The sequence below is a fragment of the Acartia tonsa genome, chromosome 8, assembly GCF_053477335.1.
Source record: "Acartia tonsa isolate MP-2025a chromosome 8, ASM5347733v1, whole genome shotgun sequence".
Classification (NCBI taxonomy): domain Eukaryota; kingdom Metazoa; phylum Arthropoda; class Copepoda; order Calanoida; family Acartiidae; genus Acartia; species Acartia tonsa.
Window position 1 is genome coordinate 41,777,245 of NC_137267.1, and position 21,293 is coordinate 41,798,537.

General features: G+C 35.8%; 1 protein-coding gene across 1 annotated transcript in view; it reads left to right on the forward strand.

The window, feature by feature from the left end:
• Positions 1 to 3,791: 3,791 nt before the first annotated feature.
• LOC145326622 (cilia- and flagella-associated protein 58-like) overlaps positions 3,792 to 21,293 on the forward strand; it is a 42,296-nt gene continuing 24,794 nt past the window's right edge. Inside the window, exons 1-9 of the mRNA XM_080169992.1 lie at positions 3,792 to 3,821; positions 12,095 to 12,172; positions 12,540 to 12,623; positions 13,054 to 13,113; positions 13,893 to 13,948; positions 15,728 to 15,797; positions 16,084 to 16,152; positions 17,404 to 17,541; positions 19,279 to 19,290. Of these exons, the coding sequence (XP_080026118.1) occupies positions 3,792 to 3,821; positions 12,095 to 12,172; positions 12,540 to 12,623; positions 13,054 to 13,113; positions 13,893 to 13,948; positions 15,728 to 15,797; positions 16,084 to 16,152; positions 17,404 to 17,541; positions 19,279 to 19,290 (597 nt within the window). The remainder of the gene's footprint in view (positions 3,822 to 12,094; positions 12,173 to 12,539; positions 12,624 to 13,053; positions 13,114 to 13,892; positions 13,949 to 15,727; positions 15,798 to 16,083; positions 16,153 to 17,403; positions 17,542 to 19,278; positions 19,291 to 21,293) is intronic.

The window sequence follows — 21,293 nt, forward strand, 5'->3', positions numbered from 1 at the left end:
TAGATAAATCGGATTGAAAAAAATTACTAATCTTCCCTAAAAACTATAGACTTTGCAAAAATAGTGCAAATGTACCAAAATATATTCTTGCTATTCTATAATGTTGCTTCACTGCAAAAACCACTGCCCCCCCCCCTTTTCCCTAAAAAATCACATTGAACCCATGTCTTTCTCGTGCGCTTGGCAATAGCTTTTTTTCCACCCGCATTTCGCGCCTTGGAACGCGGCAAGCGCGCGTTCTGTACGTGCGGTGAAGCTCTTTATGGACGGATATGTCCTTTCTCATGTCTTGTCGCTGCTTTTGGCGACGTTTTGCATCTTCGTGTCTCACACTCACTAGAAAGTGTGCAGACAAAGCAACATCAAATATTTTCAGCAAAACATAAAAAGCATAGAATGAAAAAGTATACAAATACAAAAAATATGGTAGGATAGGTAATTGGACTAGGATATACGTGGATATATTGACACGGGAAAATTTATCGTCAATTTAGCTTGCTGATAATGACTAAATTTATTGGCCAGTTCGTTCATTCAGTAGGAGTCGAGCGGATGGGGTAACGTGGGTTGAGTATTACCTTATCAGAATACATGAAAGTCTGGTGCAACATCAAAGTAATAAAATACAAGAAATATTTAAAAATGACTGAGTGATAAATGACATTATATAATTTGTATTATTCCTATTTTTTTAACCTACTTGTTGGAACACCCATACAATCAACTCAATCTTGTACCATCTTCTTCCTTTGTAGGGTGTATGTCAACCCCCCCCCCCCCGTGTAACATTCCCCACCCACTCACAAACTTAAAGAAACAAACAAACATGTTGGTGAAGGAAGTTGTCGATCATAACTATTTTAGGATCTCTTAAAATTTGAATTACCCTCTCTCTTTATTCCTTTCCCTATTTTGTACGCCGTTCTTGAGTCTACAAATGTGCCAATTTGAATTTTTTTTGTTTTAAATGACATCTGTTTAATTTTCCTTTGCAATTAAGCTTTTTTTAGGTACAGGGAAGGCTTTTAGCTATTTTGGGAGAGCGTATCTCCACCCTCCCAATTTAAAATCCCCCCCCCCAAATTTTTTTTCTCAATATTTCTTATTAAAACTCAAATTAAAAAGTAGAAGGGCGGTTGACTTATCCCCCTCCAACCTTAAGAACACCTAGAGGCTTCTTGGGGGCGTTCGTTGCCCCTAGTCTAAAATAAAAGCTATGTCCTGCATTTTTTTTCAATTAGGTGTTTGATCACGAATTTCATATGATAAAAATATTTTTCTTATTTAATTGTTATCCTAATAAGATAAAAGTTGTGCTAAAAAATTGTTTTAGTAGCTATTATTATATGTTGCATTTTTAGATAAACGTGAGAATAATGATCAGAATTGGCGTATCATTTGTACTCTTTTGCGTCATTGCGTATTTTCAGATTTCTATTACCCTTCATCAAACAAACAAGCACTATTATCTTAAATAGTAGCTTCGCCCCTATCTCTAGGTCTCTGTATTTCAAGGGATAAGAAAAGGACAGAAAAATAACCTACAACCAACCCGAAACCTATATGAAGCTTCCCCCAAAAAGAAAAAGTCAATTAGTTCAGTAGTCAATGAATTCTCAAGCTTTAGACAAAAAACTTACTACGTTATTCAATAGGACTAGTGGCTGCGCCACTAGCATCTTCGAAAGCATTTTAAGAAACTTTTCGCAAAATAATAGTTATTTCTCGCATCGTATTGTAAACAGCTTTCCGCTGATATAGAATGTACAAAAACCAGTTTTTTAGCCCCGAGGTGCCGAAGGCACCGGCTAAAAAAACTGGTCTTAATCTTATGATTGTACATTTATATATTCGTAGAAAGCTGGATATAATACGATGCCAGACATAGTTTTTTCGTATGGATGAGAACCGGTTCCTATCCACCGGATTCGAATAAATACGAGAATAGTTATTTCTCGCATCGTATTATAAACGGCTATCCGCGGATATTCGTAAAAGCTGGATATAATACGATGCTAGACATAGTTTTTTCGTATGGATGAGAACCGGTTCCTATCCACCGGATTCGAATGAATACGAGAAAATAATTTATAAAAATGATCTAAATACAGGATGCATTGCATAATAAAGGACAGATTAATATTTTATTCAGGGGCATGTAGAAGGGGGTTGTATCCCTTGAAAAATTAAAGGGGGGTTAATACACCACCTTGTGGTCATTTCCTCTTCAGATACCTTTAAATCCCATGATTACATATCATGTATTAAGTAACACTTGTTATTACAACCAAAAAAAACAAAGATCTAAAATTGTGTCAGAACTTAATAAGCAGAATATTAATTTATAAGCATAAACCAAGTTGCATATGAATTTGCTGTAAAATTGCTTAAACTGAGGATACTGTTAATTGACGACATACTTAAACATATTTAGAAGTTCATTATGGGATACTTATGTATTATATCTTTTTTTCCTAGGAATCATAATTACAAAAATCAGATGAATAGGATTATAATATCATACAATACTTGTCAGTTGCTACGCTTTTTAAATTGCACATAATAGTTATAAGAATCATCCAGCAAAGTTGGAAATATATAGGACAATTCCAGCATGCACAGATTAACGATTTGAGTTATTCGTTTCAGACGGACAGACAGACAGACGTAAGTATGGACAGATAAAAAATGTAAGTAAAATATTTTGGTATAGTCCCTTTCGTGATATCGCACCATAAGGGGCGATTCTTCGTATTTTTCTTAGTAAGTTTTTTCCTATTTCTAACCCCTGCGGGGTGGATCTAACCCTGCGGGGGCAATCATCTAACCCAATATAACCTAACCTAACCTAAAATAACCTATAAAACGCCATTTTAAAAATACAACAAATCGCCCCTTAAGATGCGATGTCACGAAAGGAACTATTCCCGAATATTTTTTCTGCAGTGTAAACACAGTAACAACGGATAAAGTTACATGTTTCAGAAAGTCCAGAAGTGTATAAAAGGCCTTGAGTGTCGACCAACCAATAAAGGTATTGAGAAAGAGGGCATATATTTATCGGCAATGAAAGAACGATGGCCTTTCTACTCAAAAGATTTCCCTATAAATCACACTTGCTGGGTAGGCTTGGTCGAGCAGGCTCCATCATGTTGAGGCTAAAAGGCTGGGGCCTCAGAACTTCTGGCTTGGCGATGTTGTTGGGTTGCACAAACTCCGGCCCCAGGTGGTTGAGACTGAAGCCCAGGCCAACCCGGTTGATCCTAGCTGGAACGGTCCCAAACTGCGGCATCCCGTCGGCTCGGCCCGCTGCGTTGGGGGCGGCTGCTTGCTGCGGTGGTGCTGGGGGCGCGCTCCCTTCCATATGGGCCACTCTGCTGGGCTTTCCTGGGGGAGCACCCTTGTCTGCGGTGCGCCTGCGGCCGGCTACCTGGTCCCAGTCAGCTCTGCACTCGGCCGCCGTGTGGCCAGCATAGTGGCAACGCTCGCACTTGGCAGAACGGTCACGGCGTGGCTGGGTGCGTCTCTCCTCTAGGCTGACTTCCATAGGCGTCGGGCAGTCTCGAGCTCGGTGGCCTTTCCCTTGGCAGCGGAAACAGCGGCCTGGAACCTTGTCATCTGGAGCGACCTTCCCCATCTGGTGGAGACCCGGAGCCAAGGCGCCAATCTCCATTGGCTCCGACTCGTCGTATTGGGGCAACTGGATGCTGGCTGATCCTGTGAGCCCGTCGGTAGCGTCCACTAGGCACACACCCTCCTTCAGCTGCTTGGTAATCATTGTGACGGTGAACATGGCTCTCCGTGTGTACTCGGGTACACTGGTGATCTCATGACTCATCATTTCACGTTTCACATTAGCGTTACGAATGCCACGATTTAATTCGTCCACTAATAATTCGAGATCCTCATGGCTGTAGGCGTCCCTATACAAGGCACACTTTGTTGATATGTATGCTTGTATAGGTTCTGTCGAGTGTTGCCTGTAATCCCTAAACGCTTGTTTAAGCGTCTGGGATTCGAAGGCGGGACGAAATAACATTTCACACTCGGCCTTGACCTGTTCGTAGGTCAAGGCTTGGCCTGCCTCGCCAAACAGATGAGAAGCCATTTCCGCCGCTTGCCCTACTAGAGACAGTAAAAGGGCGTTGCGGCGGTTGAGGGAGTCATGGGGCGGCACGCGGTAAGCCGCCCATGACATCTCGAGTCTGCGGATGTGGGAACTCCAGGATTGCTTGGGCGGTCCTCTATACTCCGGCAGGTTACTCAGCATCAGCTTGCGGTACTCGGCTGGAGCCGGCTGAGGGTCATCCTGGAGCCATCCTGGGGCTTGGTCGCCTCCTGGCGCTTGCGGCTGCTCCATCGGGTCAACGGTTCAACGGCGGGACACAAGGTTATAAGGCAATATTATAAATGGTTTGTCACTTGAGGCTTTCTAGCCTAACAGCCAACACTGTTTTATCACTAGGTTGGTAGTTTAGTTACAAAGATATAACTTAGCTGTACTTATCACTAGTTTTTATTCTGAGGTTGTAGAGTAGGCTGGTAGGGGTAGATAGTTGTTGAGGGTCTGAACTGCTGTCAGGAACTGATTTGGTTTTCCCTTATCACACTATAGATAGGAGGAAGAAGCTTGTAATTCTTTATTTTCTAAAAATACCTCTGTTAGATGCTATGGAGTAGCTCCGCTCCGGTGTGTGTGTGTGTGCGTGAAATCTCCTGTCCTTGCAACGCGCTTACGCACCGTCAAATCCGCGCACACAGGTAAAACGCGCACTTATCCCTCAACTCGCTCTCTCATTGGTCCGCTTTGTCCGTTGAATTTTATGATATTTCCGCACTTCGTTGCGCGACCCGTAAATGGCGCTCTGTGTTCCCGGTCGCTAGCCCCACACCGTGGGCGGACTTAGTCAAGTGTGGGTAGGAGGGGGGAAGCGTGTGAGGGGACGGGGTAAATCCGTCCGTTCCCCCTGTGAGGAAGGGGGAGTGCTGTGGGTTTGAGGTAACTGTGTGATGAGGTAATGGTGCCCTTTCTCCTTAATCCTAGGCTTATCTGTTATGTCACCTTGATTGTATTTCCTTCAATGGAGAGTGGGCCCCTCCCCTTCCTCTGGAATAAGGGGTGTATTTTTGTTGTGCTGTAGGCTTGGGTGGTTAGATTGTTTATCAGGGCATTGTTATATTACATCTAGATTCTATTTTTGGCCTTATCACAATACATAACAGATTTGCTTACCAAACCTGTTCTATTTTTAGTTGTTATCACAATACACAACAAATCCAAGCCTGTTCTATTTTTAGTTTTATCACAATACACAACAAATTGTTTGCCAATCCTTGCTCATAAATCTATTGTTTAACCATCACACTAGGGTGGTAATCCCTACAATGTGATATAATATCTGCTTTTCTAGATGGGTGGCTGCGCTGTAGCCTCTCAGGATACTTGGAGTTGATGTAGTTTTCTCTGCTTTGGTGCACTACACTCGTATGTTGGCTCGCAGCTCGCAGCTATGTGGCGTGTTTCAGCCTATCGGCGGCAGGGAATGTCCCGTCCTGCTAGCGCCGCTGATCCAAATCCGGCTGATGGCGGCAGGGAATGTCCCGTCCTGCTAGCGCCGCTGGTTCGGATCCTGCTATCTCTTGCAGTAAAGGTTGGCCTATTTTCAGCCGTTTGCACTTATTTGGCTTGTTTCAGCCAGTCCGCAGGCCTGTTTCAGCCCTTTGAGCGCTCAATTCTCCGTTAGATGTCGGCGCTTCTCGCGGTTCTCCGTCAGGTTTCGCTGTTTCACTTCCACAACTGCCGGATGCAGAGTTAGACCTTGCTGTCCAGGGTGGGTAATTCAGGTTGCTTGTGTCAGTTTTGCCAGTTTCACTGCTGGGAGTACCTTAGCCTCAGCTGCGCGTCTGCTCTACACTTGTGGTTTGCCGTAATCTCACACAGCTGTCACCAAAAGTTGTGGTATCCGCCGAGGATAAATGGCAGACACCGGAGTTCAATTAGATTACGGCAGTGTGAACAGACGTGGACACCTTACTATAGAGAAGCTACGCTTCTCTAGCATTCACTAAATAATAATCAACATCTATTTCAGTTGTCACTTTATTGAAGGTCTAAAGAGTACTAAAGCTATATACAACAAACAATAACTACACAGATAGGAATAAATAATCATAACATAAAAGCATTATAATACATATACAATAGTCAGTTTGGGCAATAATGATCCCCCATCCCTGGAAAGGGTGGGGGAATTAACAATACAGTTTTAACCATAATAAAGCTTGTCAGATTCAATCATTAATTTTAGACATAGGGAGGGGGTCGGCAGACCCCTTCCCCAGGACTCGGGGGAGGGCCGTTGGCCCTTCCCCGAACCCCGGTCAGGGGTGCCATAGGCATGGCTCACGGTTGCCGAATACCACAATACATCTACTTTTCTAAATTAGCTTCATTTCTGTGCTTTCTTACTTTGTCAGATTCTCTTGAATAATGTACATATTATTACTTGGATGTTACACCAGATTTTCATGCTCTCTAATAAAGTAAAACTCGTAGCATGCTAAAATAACGATCACCATACATCCCTTTCTGTATAAATTTTTTGAATCTACAGGGTGCGCCACATAAAACCGGACTTTTTCTAAATTGTAAACAAATGAACATAAAATCGTCAATTTTAAAGATTTTAATAAATTTTAAAAACTGGCAAGCAAACTAGGTATATGACTATTAGATCATTGAATAAAATCGCCGCCAGCATCAATCACCGCCTCTACCCGCCTCCTCAACCGCCGGCAGTCCCAGGTCAAAATGTACCTGTACAAGCTGGCGAAGTTCTCCTTGATAGTGGCAATGAGGGAGGTCTTTGTGGTATGAGCACGTCTATTGGTGCATGCTTCAAAGTAGCTCCAGGCCCAAAAGTCCATTGAATTAAGATCGGGCTGCTGGGAGGCCACATTTCCTTAGGATTGTGAGTAACCGCAGGATCCAAATTCACCCAACTTTAAGCTACCCTTTGACACGGAGGCCTTTATTTGTACCAGAGTTGAGCTAGAACGACGTTTTATACCTTTTTGGAAATGGCATGAAGATTCAGCTAGGGTTGTCAGCGTAATTCATAGTCTAAAATGAGTTTTTAAGTTCCATATGGGTCTTTAACGCCGAGAACCGAGAAATTTTCCCGATTTTTGACGTTTTTGACATCTCTAAATCTGCCTTGTTTCACTTTGCCGGAGTACTACAGCCAAGCCATTTTAGATAGAGAGCTCTAGTCTTTTCTAGTGTCTTACGGATGTATCTAGCAGTATCCCCAGCAAGTTGCATAACTCTACCTCATCTACAGATGGGCTGAGGTCTGATTTAGTGGGCCCTAGTCGAGATTCAAGATTATATCATCAGCGCATTTCGAATCTGCCTTGTTGAACATAAGCGCGGCCAGCTCGGAGTACGAGCCCATCTTCGTCCAAAGATTTTTTTGTGCTAAAAGGTCATTACCTAAGCTTTTTATAGTGGGGTCAAACATCCTGATTGGTCCAGTAGTTTTGAGAAAGGTGTATTACAGACAAAAGAGGGGTGTTATTTTATTGTCAGGGGGGTCCACCATCCTCCATGTTCAACAAACTGAAAAGTAAAACAATATCCTTTGAATGGAATTTTTTTCACACCCCTCTTAAAATTAGATGTGTATGACTTTTTTTTACCTTGACACCCCCCTTAGCTGTTCTAGAGGGTTATATCAGGGAGGTGTTTGTCGCTCGTCTGTTTTATGTACAGATATACGGGAGGAAGTGGACAATGCACTATTAATTACAAACACGTAAAAAAGCATTTCAAGTACGTTATCGTATTCATTGGTACAAAAATTTTAGGTATTTTCATCGAATTTTAATCTAAATAAGTAGTGTCCAAAGGGGTAATTCTATTAATCATCATTAGTGATGTACACAATTCATTGTCTTGTCCCATAAGATCCCTACATAAAGCCATACAGACAGACATACAAAGTATAGAGTAGCTTCCCTATTTACAAACAATGTTTAAAGATTTATGATTAATCTGATGATAATTTACTTCTCATTACGTTGATTTATTATACAGGGAAGAACAAGGATGACATTATTTATGTCAGCCCAACATACAATTGTAATTCTTAGAATAAAGTAACAGGATGTCTGTTTGTGATTAATCTGTTGATTTACTCTTCATTACGTTGATTTATTACACAGGGAAGAACAAGAATGACATTATTTATGACAGCCCAACATACAATTGTAATTCTTAGAATAAAGTAACAGGATGTCTGTTTGTGATTAATCTGTTGATTTACTCTTCATTACGTTGATTTATTACACAGGGAAGAACAAGGATGACATTATTTATGACAGGCCAACACATATAATTGTGGTATGTCCTTAGAATAAACTAACAGGATGTCTGTTTATGATTAATCTGATGATAATTTACTCTTCATTACTTTGATTTATGTCAGGCCAACTTTACTTTACTACTTTACAACAAAACTTTGTTGCTATGTCCGAGAACAGTCATTTATCGCATCGTACTATAGACAGTTTTCCGCGGATATTAAAAAGAAAATAAATGAGACTAAATTCAGTTTTGTTAGACATAATGTGCCATAGGTCCGGTCTAACAAAACTGGTAATAGTTATATAGTTCTTATTTTGATATTTGCTGAAAATTGTCTACAATATTTTTCAGTGTGGCTGGAAACCGCTTCTAATTCAGCGGATATTTATCAGTTTCGAAGAAATACATGCAAATATAAAGCTGCCTTGAATACATTTGTTTTAATTAATTGTTAAATTTACGAACTTTAGTTTGAATAGATTATGTTTTCAAGAAAATATTTGTCCTTACTTCCACTTTCATATTCTGAGGCAACGTAATACTATTACAATGGATATACAATACGTGGAAATTATGACAGGTGAATTTTTGTCGTCAATTAAGATCGTCAATATGTTCCTCCATGGTCGGGGAGGGGATGGGGTAATATGCTAAATGGAGGGGGTTATATTAGCCATTTTAAAGAAATATTTTAGCAGGGTAGGCAAGAATCGCTTACAATATCCACGTATTCTATATCCATTACAATTACTATACAAAAGTTGTATTCCGGAGTTTTTACAATGTCACACGCAGGGCGAATTTAAAATCGCAATAAAAATCTACAAAATTGGAAGATACAGAATTCGTTTATCACAAATAAATATTGTCTGTGAGTTTTTACGCGATGGTTTCCCTCAAAGTGTATAACGAGCACAGACACCCCTTATTTTAATAAAAATTGAAAATATAGGGAGGTGGGGGATATAGGGTTTCGAAATTAGCTTAGGTTATTCTGGTTACAGGGTAGTAATCCTGCTAAGTTACGACACAGCATGAATAGGACCTGCAGGGTTAGGGCATCCGCTAAATTATGGCATAACGAAAGATTTACCAAACCCTTAATTTATTTCAAAATTAAGGGAAGGGAGGATTCTTTGCTCGCAATGCACTTTCAGGATAAGAACCGACAAAGCTATAAAGCCCTAGAAATATAAAAGATACAATATGAATTTTTTTTTAGCTATAACCAACCGTTTATTAGCTACATTTGGTGAACATATATTTGTTTATTTAGTAGTTATAGCAACGAAATAGATTCCAATATCTAAATAGTTGTTACCCAGACAGTAGTCCAACTTTTATACTTAGTGGTGGAATATCTAAATTGTTATTGCTATTAGTGCAGCTACTATGTAACTAAGTTATGTTTGTCTGTCCGACGGGAATGATTAAAGTTGTTATTAGTCAGTATAGTCTAACTTTTATACATACTTACAGTGTAGCTTTTGAATATCAAAATTGTCATTGCTATTTATTACTTATCGTGCTACTTTTCCATAAAAAATGGCATGTCCTTCGGTTCGTCTGTCTGACTGGATGTCATTAAATATCGATGTGTATCTTCTTTGTCTATTGGCAGATTTTCAAAGTTTGAAACATGGGATAAAATTATTTGAGCTATCAAATGTAAATTTCATTTTCGTAATTTTTAAAAACGTAATTTGTATAAGATTGTGGGACAGCGGAAAGTGTCATGTGTGAAGTCATAAAAATATGTCTAAAATGGAAGGATGAGAAGAAAAGTGGGAAAGGAAACCCCCTAAAAATGAGAGGGATAATAGACCCATTTTTATGACGTCACACATGACACTTTGCCTAAAATTGTCCTTTCTTATTAAGAATTGTGATAATCAGTGAAAAAAAACATACAACGATGACAATATCCATAAAAGCAAAGCTCTAAAATCAGACGGTAGGACAAACGAACATTAACATTTGTAGAGAGCAAAAACTTAATAATAATAAACAGAATTTAAGTAAACTTGTTTCAAAATTATTTACGTTAAGGACACATTGAATTATTATAGATAAGTTTTGCTTTTAAAAAAGCTAACAAAATTTTATTTTTTTTTGTGCTAAATCTGCAAATAAGGCATTACCTTTTTTAAAATTTACAGTGAAATAACAGATGAAAACATAAAATCTTCTTTTTTTATTTTTACATATAGAAGTAACAGGATGACTATGTATTCCGAAGGATCTCGCTAACCGTTGGGACAAACATGGTTCTCCTTTACAGTGAAGTTTCTCAAAGGTCCATCTGTTTTGATGGAGGGCACCTCCACTCTCCCAAAATATAACTGAGAAGGACCCCAGCCCCTAAATCTTACCCTTTTAATACTAAAATGTAAATTAGAGTGTCGATTCCCTCTATACATTAAGTGCCCCTGGAGGCTTCAAAGGGGGCGAATCAGCTAATATTTTATATTTCAGAGAAGTTAAAGCAAAGCAGTATTATAGCAACAATGGGAGAAGATAAGGAATCATAATCTATTCTCATAATATAATCGTCCTATTCATTTCAAACTTTCTTTGAAGCCATCAGACGTACGTCTATGACAATTTAACAAATACATAAGTTGCAAAGCTACTCTTTAACTTTAGACTGTTTGTATATCACATAGTCAACCAGAAAAATTATTTCAATGAATATACAATGTATAGTGCAGTTAGATTTAAGTAAAGCCTTTAATTTCGGCTAATGAACTAGATTGACGAATTTTAAAAAATATTCAATTTTATTGTATTACAAGGCATGATGTAAAATTGTAATTTATAGCATCGTATGATAGACAGCTTTCCTCGGATAGGAGAAAAAATCATAATACTAGTTTGGTAATCTCCGTGAGAATCACTAAACTGACATTGATTTATGTTTTATTTTTATATTTTACTACTCGTGGAAAATTTTCTATAATGCGAACTATACATGATATTTCAATATGGCTGAGATCCGTTTTTAATCCAGCGAATATTAATCGGTTTCAAAGCCATACTGGAAAATGGTTTCCAGGATAGTCTACCCAACAAAATTAAAATTTATTATAATGTTTATTTTCTTATGGGAATAAATAGAATCCGCATTCAATCAAAAAGTAATTATCTTGTATAGAACTGCAGTACGGGACTTAATTAAAATATAATGTATTGGTTTAGGGGGGAAGAAATGTAAACAAGAATGATCAAATCAAGTGGCTAAGCTCAAAAATCAAAGATGGCCAAACGGACAAAGTTATTTAAATACAGATTTTAAAAAATTTGAAGATAAGATATCACGAAACCTTTCTTTATGTTTTAATAATTACAGTTTTGTTGCATTACTAACAGACAAACTCAATTGGTTCAGAAGTTATTCAGACAAATAAACATTACTTCTTTATAGAAAGACATACTAAGTGAATTATAGAGTAGCTTTGCTCCTTATCTGTAATAGCAGCTTGAATGAAAATTTACTCTCTTCGACAGTAAATACTAAAATTTTAATGTATTATGTGTAATAGACTATCTATATTACTTTAAATAAAAGTTTTCATAAGTTTTTAAAATAACATTATCATAGAAGTGTTTACTGTTAACAAAATATGAAAAAATATGACACTGTAGTGTTAGCTTGTTATTGCTGTGCTATTTATTTTTGACAAAATTGTCTTGATTGTTGATGATTATGATACCCGTGACTCCCAGGAAGAAGGAGATGCTATTGGCACAGATGATGCAGCTTCTAAACCTGCAGATCAGGAACAGAAAAATAAATCTGATCAGGCAAAGTTTGATATGCATTTCATTAAATATTTATAATTAAAAATAAGTTGGTTTTAATCTACATAAAATCATATAAACCAGTGCTTTCTTTCAATATTCCTATCGAGCACTATCCTGCACCCGCCTTGTCTATTAGGAAATATAGTTAAAATAGGGGGGGGGGGTAGGGGAGTATTTTTCCTATTAATTACCCCTGCGATTGGCTCTAACCTCTGATTTTTTGAGTTTTTGGGAGGGTGATAATTTTTTTTCCAGAAGCAGTTCCTCAAACAGACAGACAGACATCATGTTACTTTATTATAAGGATTATTAGCTTATGATAGATTTTCTGTATTAAAACACATGCAACAAACTTGTTGTTTGTCAGGATAAATCTGGTGAGGGAGGAGAGAAGGATGATGAAGAGCCAGAGATTGAGAAAACTGAGGACAGGGCCAGTGAACCTGATGAGGTTAGCCTTTGTTGTAACACGTAGCGTATCCGCAAGTCTTTGGGGTGGGTGATGAGTTCGAATCCTGGCCCAAACCGAGTAATAACAACGGACAAAGATGCACATACTGCTGCTATGTCAGATGCGCGACATAAAGAGAAAAATATGGGGAATGTCTTAGCAAAAAAACAGTTTTAACTAATTACCATACCTAGTTAAGATTTCCAGACAATAATTGTGAAATCAAGGAGTTTGTTGTCTGCAATGTTCGGTATTAGTTTCTTATAACCTGCTGGACTCACTAGACAATATTAATTTCTCTAGTGCAGTGGGCACTTTATTTGTATAAACACCATACTTCCTTTATTTCCTTAGGCTTAAAATAGTCATCCCTTCACATTATACAATATACATATTACATATTACATACTATTTACATTTATTTTAACAGGAAGAAGATCAGTATAATTTCGGAGAGGATGGAGAGGATCAGTTTGAAACTATTCAGCAGGTACACCATAATTAACAAGGACGATCTATCACGTGTCGTTCTCTGTGAGCTAATTAAAAATTGTTAAAGTAAAGATTTCCGAAAAGGAAAATGAAAAGCTTTTTGACAGTAGAGAAATTGGCAATGAAAATATATTTAAAAAGAATTACAAGGATGAAAACACCCATAAGTAGCGAAGCACTAAAAATTTATGGAAGGACACAGACAAATTCAATTATAGAAAAGAATACCAGTTAATAAATGTGCAATAATTCTTAGTAATCACGAAACCTTTCTGAAATATTAATAAAAATATTTTTATTATTTATTATGTCTTTTATGCATAACAGACAATATGACAGACAAAGTAAATTATGAAATTGATGCTCATTAATACAGGGAATCTTCACGAAAAAATTTAGCTGTCTATCTTAAATAACAGGCTAGAAAATCGCATTTCCCTTATAGCGTTATGGACGGATTTGCGGACAGATAAAGTAAATTATAGAGTAGCTTCGCTATTAAAAAGGGGATTAATTAAGTAGAAAATAAGACAGAAAAGGACAGCTAGACCAACATGGAGAGAATTATTAGTTATTTATCGCATCCTATTATAGACATCTTTCCGCGGATAGGAAAATGAAAATAATATAGGAGTAATTCCAGTTTTGTTTGCCCCGAGTGACTGAAGGCCGGGTCAAACAAAACTGGTTTTTATCTTATGATGTTTCATTTTTATATGCGCGGATAGTTGACTATAATACAATACGACAAATACCTATTAGAATTAATTTATCCAGGAATTTCAAGAAGTGTTGGCTGAGCTGGCTAAAGACAAATCTATGGATGCTTTCAGGTACAAATCTTATCTTCTAGTGACCCATCCTTCTTAGTTTATTGGCAAGTTTTAAAAGTGAAAAGTAAACTTAACTATTGAATCGAGTCTTAAGCATTAAAGGCAAGGAGAACTTATATATTCAGATCATTTTCATAGCGTTGCCAAGCTATACATTATAGTATCGGAGTTACTCAATAATTTACTTTGTCAGCCTGTCCTTCCGTCTGTCCGTAACGCTTTGGGGGGAAATAATCTAGTATGAAGTGCTCCAAACGACTAAGATATTTTTTTTCTCTCTTTCTTAACATTTGCTTTCTTTTTTTGCTTCGATACTAATGAAAGTTGTCATCTTTGTTATTTTTTTTTTTACAAATTTTGTAGTAATTTGAGTAATTAAGCTCTAATTTGATTTAAAAAATTATGTCATACTGACCTACCATTTGTCAATTAAAATGTATACTGGCCTGCCATTGGTCTATTAAAATGTATACTGGCCTGCTACTGGTTATTTGCTTTGTGTATAGGTCTTTCATTGGTCATTTGTATTGTATGACGTCATTTCTTTTATAGGAACTATAAAGAGCTTCTTCCAGGGATAAGGGATAGGAAACCTGGCCATAAATTAGGTCTCGGCCTGGTTTTGAAAGGGATCATGCAACTTTTACCATTTGCCTAATTTAATGACCTTACTGGCGGACGGCTCATCAAATCACAGATGGCGGAAATTTTAGAAGCAGACAATTATAGAAAAAATAATGATTTCGTCTGCTACGAAAAAATAAATATAAATGGTGTTAGATCACATTAGTTTAATTATTAAATCTGCTTAGAGTTAAACATTAAAAAAGGGCCACATAGAAAAAACAAAAATAACGGGATTATTTTTTTGGAAAGAAGGTAGCTACGAATTTTCATTTGGTAGTTTATAAATTAGATGTTGTATTTTGAATTTTAAAAATTTAGTACGGATATGATACAACACCTTCACCATAATTTTTGTACAATACAACACAGTACAGATATATCATTACATTATAGCCAGTATAGTATCCAAAGAACTTGATAGAATGTTACCCAAGTGCATATTTATTTATTTATTTTTAATTTTAATTAGCAATGAAATTTTCAAATAAAATTTTTACTCATTAATAAAAATGCAAATAATACAAACTAAAATCTGTCTGAGGGAAACCCAACGATAGCTTTCTGACAGTTCAAATTACCAAAGTAAAAGATAAAAAATTTTGGGAGAGAAAAAACTTCATTTTAACAAAAGCTATTAATATATAGGTTTATAAAAAGTTATGTTTTTTACTTTAAACTGGCTACCTGAATTTGATTCTATACTTTATCTACACACACACGATAGCCTGATATCTAGTTGCCGAATGTGTACGCAGTTTCCTGGGTGTTTTCTCATCCTAGCTCAATATTTACTACTAGCTACAAATCTTCAAACTTCCCTTAAAAAATCAAAATTTGAATGTATAAACGATTTATACATTATAAATTTGAATTTTTTGAATTTAGATTTTTTTTTGAAGTTTGAAGCTTTTTTAGCTAGTAGTAAATATTGAGCTAGGATGAGAAAACACCCAGGAAACTGCGTACACATTCGGCAACTAGATATCAGGCTATCACACACACACACAGCTTTTTCATTAGCATTTTATACGAACCACTGCGCTATCCCAAAACTGGTTTATTAGGCTAGAAATAGGCCTAGGCTTGAAATAGGCCTGAAATAATATTTTCCTACGTTTCCCATCCCTTATCCCTGGCTTCTTCATTTTGCAGGGGTGAATATGAGAAACTATTCAACACTTTGGAGAAATCAAATAGAAATGAAAAGAGATTGAGAACTAAGGTAATATAAAATGATTCCAATAACAGCTGGGTACGATTTAAAAAGCGTAGCATTTCTATAACAGATACCAGAAAATCCGTCCAATTGAAAAATGATGATTAACTTGAACAGTATCCCGTTTCTTAATCAATTTGCAACAAATTAAAATCTAAATTTATTTAAACTTGTAAATTATTATGATGATCTGTTAAGTTCAGACACTCTACAAGTGATACTGTTCGTTTGCCTGATTTTATAGCTTCGCTACTACTGGTTGTCATCCTTGTTAATCTATGTTTTATTTTAGTGCAAAGAGTTGGTATCTGAGATAGCGCAGCATGTTTCTATGGTCGATCTGGCTAATGACCAATCTAAGGTTTGTTTTTAGACTAGGATTATTCAATCCTTATAATAAAGTAACAGGATGTTTGTGTGTTTGTATGTTTGTACCGAAGGATCTCGCAAACCGCTGAACCGATCGGGTACCCTTAACAGGGTAGCTTCTCATAGGTCCCGGGAAGGTTTATAACTATTTTCTTGAGGGGTGGGACACCCCCAACCCCTCCAAAAATTGAAAAATCCCCCCCCCAAATTTTTTTCACTTTTTATTTTAAAATCTAAAATAAGAAATTTAATTATTAAACTCGACTCTCTCCTCAAGTCCCCCTAGAGGCTTCTAGGGGCGTAACCGCTAGTCTATATATTATAGGAATGGATAAAGGATATACGTGGATATATTCACAGGAAAAAATCGTCCTAAATTTAGCATCCTATTGTGGACCTTATTTATTAGTCAGTTTGTTCATCAAGTAGGAGGGAAGGGGATGGGGGGTATCGTTATTCTAGCCAGCTGCGAATATCACTTTATTAGAGTACATGAACATCTTGTGCAACATTCAAGTTATCGATTATTTTGGGATTAGGACGGATTACCATTACCTCGTAAGGGCGTGATTCCCTTTCGATTTAAGAGAGCATCATCTACGTGTAAACATCCATCAGACAACCAGCCCTTTGATTGCACGACCTTTGTCTGAGAAGCCCTGGTTGTGCATGGTAGTGAGTTGCGCCTGTTAATGTTCCAAGGCATTCCTTCCTCCTACTCTTACTATTTATATCGCGCACCTGACATAGCAGCAGTAGAAACAAATTTTACTGTCTTTAGTTATAACGCAGTGTCGGCCCGAGATTCGAACCTATCACCTCCCCGGCGACGAGCGGATGCGATTAGGACGGATAGTCATATAATTTTATTTATTTACCCTCATTTTCCAGGGAGGTAGAGGACATTTGGGCTCATGTTTATTAAAGTTCAATAAATCAAATTTCAATAAAGGGAAAAGTAGGTTGCGGGTAAAATCTGTAAAGGTTGTGTGTTTCAAGTTAAAAACAGTAGTAGAACAAAAAAAATTTATGTTAACTTTTTATAAATTTTTTTGTCTATAGTTCTTTTCAATAAGAAATACACATAATTAGTGAATATTATCGTTCTACTAAAATTTTTAAGCCTTAAAACACACACTTTTACGGATTTTACCCGCAACCTTCTTTTCCCTTTAAGAATTTTAAGGAGGCAAACAAAACTATAATTCTAAACATTTTCTAAAACAATCCTATTTAATTGTAGGAAGATCAAAAGACGATAAAATCTCTGAAGAAAGAGATAGAGAAGGCGTGGAAGATGGTGGACACAGCCCAGGAGGGAGAGGAGAGGGCGAGGGAGACCATTGAGACCCTCAACACGGAAATTCAAAATCTTACAAAGGTATTAGGGCAGATAAATAGTAGGTTTGGACCGGATATCCAGCCATTTTCAATATCCCGCCGGATACCGGATATTGTAGCTATCTGGATACCGGATATCCGGTTTGGCCGGATATCCATCCATTTTCAATATCCCGCCGGATACCGGATATTGTAGCTATCCGGATACCGGATATCCGGCTAATTTCAAATACGGATATCCGGTTTTCTGGCTGGATATCCGGTAATTCGCCGGATATCCGGCGTTTGTCAGATACTCGACCGGAGACCAGATATCCGGCATTATAAATCAGCCGGATATCCAGTATCCGGCCAAAAAAGTATCCGGCCCAACCCTAATAAATAGTTTCTTTTCCTCAAAAAGCATCACAAGCAAAGAAACCCCTCCTATTTTGAAATAAATTGCAAATTAAGTTGGAGAGGGGGATATTATTTTTTTATTATTACCTCATGGGTGGGAGAGGGGTACACAAACCCTGCAGGGCTTTCACCTGTGGTGGCTTAAACCTTCGGGGCTACTCAGTACCTATTGTAACCTAATCTAACCTATCGAAAGCAAATACACGAAAAACTCCCCATAGGTGATTGCTAATAAAACAGAAAGATTAAAACACATCATTAACATAGGAAAATAGAAAAAAATACTTTAAAATATGAAAAATAATAAAACATTTTTCATATACCAATTTATTTTCAAATAATTAGCAGGTAAAATGTTAATAATTTTGTGTAAGTCAAACTACAAAATACATTTTTAAACACATTTCTTTTATTTATGGAGAATAAAGAAATTTACTTTATATAACAACAGGATGGCTGTTTGTCTGTCTTTGAATACCTAAAGATCTCGCTAACTAGTTTTAAACTATTTTGGGGGAGGGTTCCACCATCCTAGGAGAAATCGCCCAGAAAAAAAACTACCCACATAATTTTTTTCTCTTTTGGTTTTGAAAATGGGGTTGGAGGGGTTGCCTTCCCACCTCTAAACCTCAAGTGCCCCTAGAGGCCTTTAGGGAGCAGCCACTAGTAGTTCATAAAATACCAAATTTCTAAAAAATGGTAAGTGTTTTTATTTAAATTTTTTTTATAAAGATATTATGGGCAAATAAAAACTATTTTTCCATTAACATTTTCCACCTGTCAAAAGTAACATTTTCTTTATCGATGACATTTTAGTATGATTATGTGATAAGATGCAAATGATTATTTATCGCATCGTATTATAGTTTTTCATAGCTTATAGTATTGCTTAGATCTGGTTCTGATCCAGCGGAAATTGATATTTTATGGAGCCATCATTGAAAAAACGACTAGCAATTAAGACAGGTGGAAAATGTAAAGGTTTAATATATTTCTTCTAATTTTATCTCTGAATTGTATTTTGAGCTTTTTTTATATTAGTTACTGTAGCATTTTGTTTTGTGAATTTGGGTTATTCCCTTAAAGTGGCTGTTGAGCATTGAAACACCCCACCCCCCTTATAATTTAAATAAATTGAAAATAAGGGTAGGTAGTTTTTTACTTTATAGCAGGCTGGGTTAGGTCGCATTATGTAAAAAAAATGAAAAATTACCATACCCCTTTATTTTCAATTCATTTAAAAAAAGTGGTGGGTTTCAGTGTTCAACTTGCACTTTGAGCGAATATTATATATATATTATTTGGATGTGTGTAATTGTATGATATTATTAAAAAAAAGTCTACAAAAAATAATCTTAACTCTGTTTAAAATTGATAGAGGGCAGCACAAGTAAGTTTTTTAGTAATTTAGATTAAATATACTTTGAATATTATTACATTGTAGAGCTACATATTTACATATTATAATATTTATACCATAGTTTATATAGGTTTATGATAAAGTAACACTCATTAAAAATTTTGAATATTTGTCAAGCTAGAAGCTCTTTATAGTGCCTTTTTAAAAAATGACGTCATACAATACAATGATAGGCCAATACACAGACTAAATTATCAATAGCAGGCCAGTTTACATTTTTATTGACCAATGCTAGGCCATTCTGACGTCAGTTTAAAAGCACAACAAATTTTTCCCTGTCAGAACCACATTGTAGATTCAGATTTAAAATTTTCTATGAGTGTTTCTTAATTATCTTAGTTAAAATAAAATTATTTTTGAAATGCTAATTATTTTGAATTAATCTATGTAGATGAATGAGGATGAGGTACAAAATACAAATGATACATATACAACTATAGAGTAGCTGCGCAATACTAATAAGAATTACATAGATAGATAGATAGATTGGTAACAAAGGGACATTAAATAGTTCAGTTTTTTATATGAAACATATTTTTATACAATGTATAAGCCTTTAAAAAAGTATGATAAGATAATGGTTGACCTTAAACTTTTTCATAATGTTTACAAAAAAAATATTTTTTTTTTTATAAAATTGTAGTAGTTATTCATCGCATCGTATTATAGACAGCTTTCCGCGGATATAGGAATGAAAAATCATGAGATTAAAACCAGTTTTGTTAGCCCCGAAGGGCCAAAGGACCAGACTAATAAAACTGGTATTGATTTTATGATTTTTAATTTAATATTCGTGGAGAATAGTCTGTAATACGATGCTTTATATGATTTTTAGTATGTGGCGGATAATCGGTTCTAATCCTGCGGATATTTATCGGTTACGAAGCCTTACTGGAAAATTGTTGTTTATTGGCGAAAAAGTTTGGGTGTCAATTTATTGAAATTATCAAAAATAATAAAAAAATATAGATTTTTATCTTAGTGATTTTTAGCAACATATCAGTAATTAAAATATTAAATATTTATAAATGTTAATTGTAGTTAAAAATTCATGAAATATGCTACATAACAAAAAGTTTTGGAAAAAAAATATACTTTGATACAAAAACAAAACAAAAAGAGTTTAAAACCTGATTAAAATAAGTAAAAAATCATAAAATATTATTATGAAAAATATATATTTGTTAAAGTTTATTATGAATGAAAAAGTTAAAGTATTTAGAAACATACAAAATAAATGGATATATACAGGGTGTTTCAAGAGAAATGTCTTTTTTAAAACTTAATTATGCATTGAAAATAAAACAATTATATAAAATGCTTTTATATATTTGGAAAACTGATTCTGGAACATTTATGTTTTGATTATTTAAAAACGGTTTAGTTAAATTTCGAATTGCACAGCTTGTAATAATAGTAGAAATATGTTATGCATACCGTTAGAATTGTCATAAGCTCAAGTTTTTGGAAATGAGGACCATTCTTGTGCTATGTATAGTATAGAAGCTAAATGGTAAATTGTTCCAACTCACTTTAAACTTTTTAACCCTTTTCTCACATTTTTTTTCGTAGCTCCTAAACTACAAATAGCACAAATATAGTACTTATATTTAAAACTAGAGTTTTTGACGATTCTAACGGTATGCATAACATTTTTTTACTATTAATACAAATCGTGCAATTTGAATTTTAAAAATTGTGCGTATTTTTTCCTCAACCTTCAAACCAATAAATCTTCAAAAATAAGGCCTTTGTAAAAACCAGTTTTTAGGGCATAATTTTTGAAATAATCATTTTTAAATATTTGAAACATAAATGTACCATAACAGATTTTCTAAATATATAAAGCATTTTATATGATTCTTTTATTTTCTATGCATAATTAAGTTTTTAAAAAAAGACATTTCTCTCGAAACACCCTGCAGAATAGTTAAATACATAAAAAAACCTAATTGTAAATTTAAACAATTAAT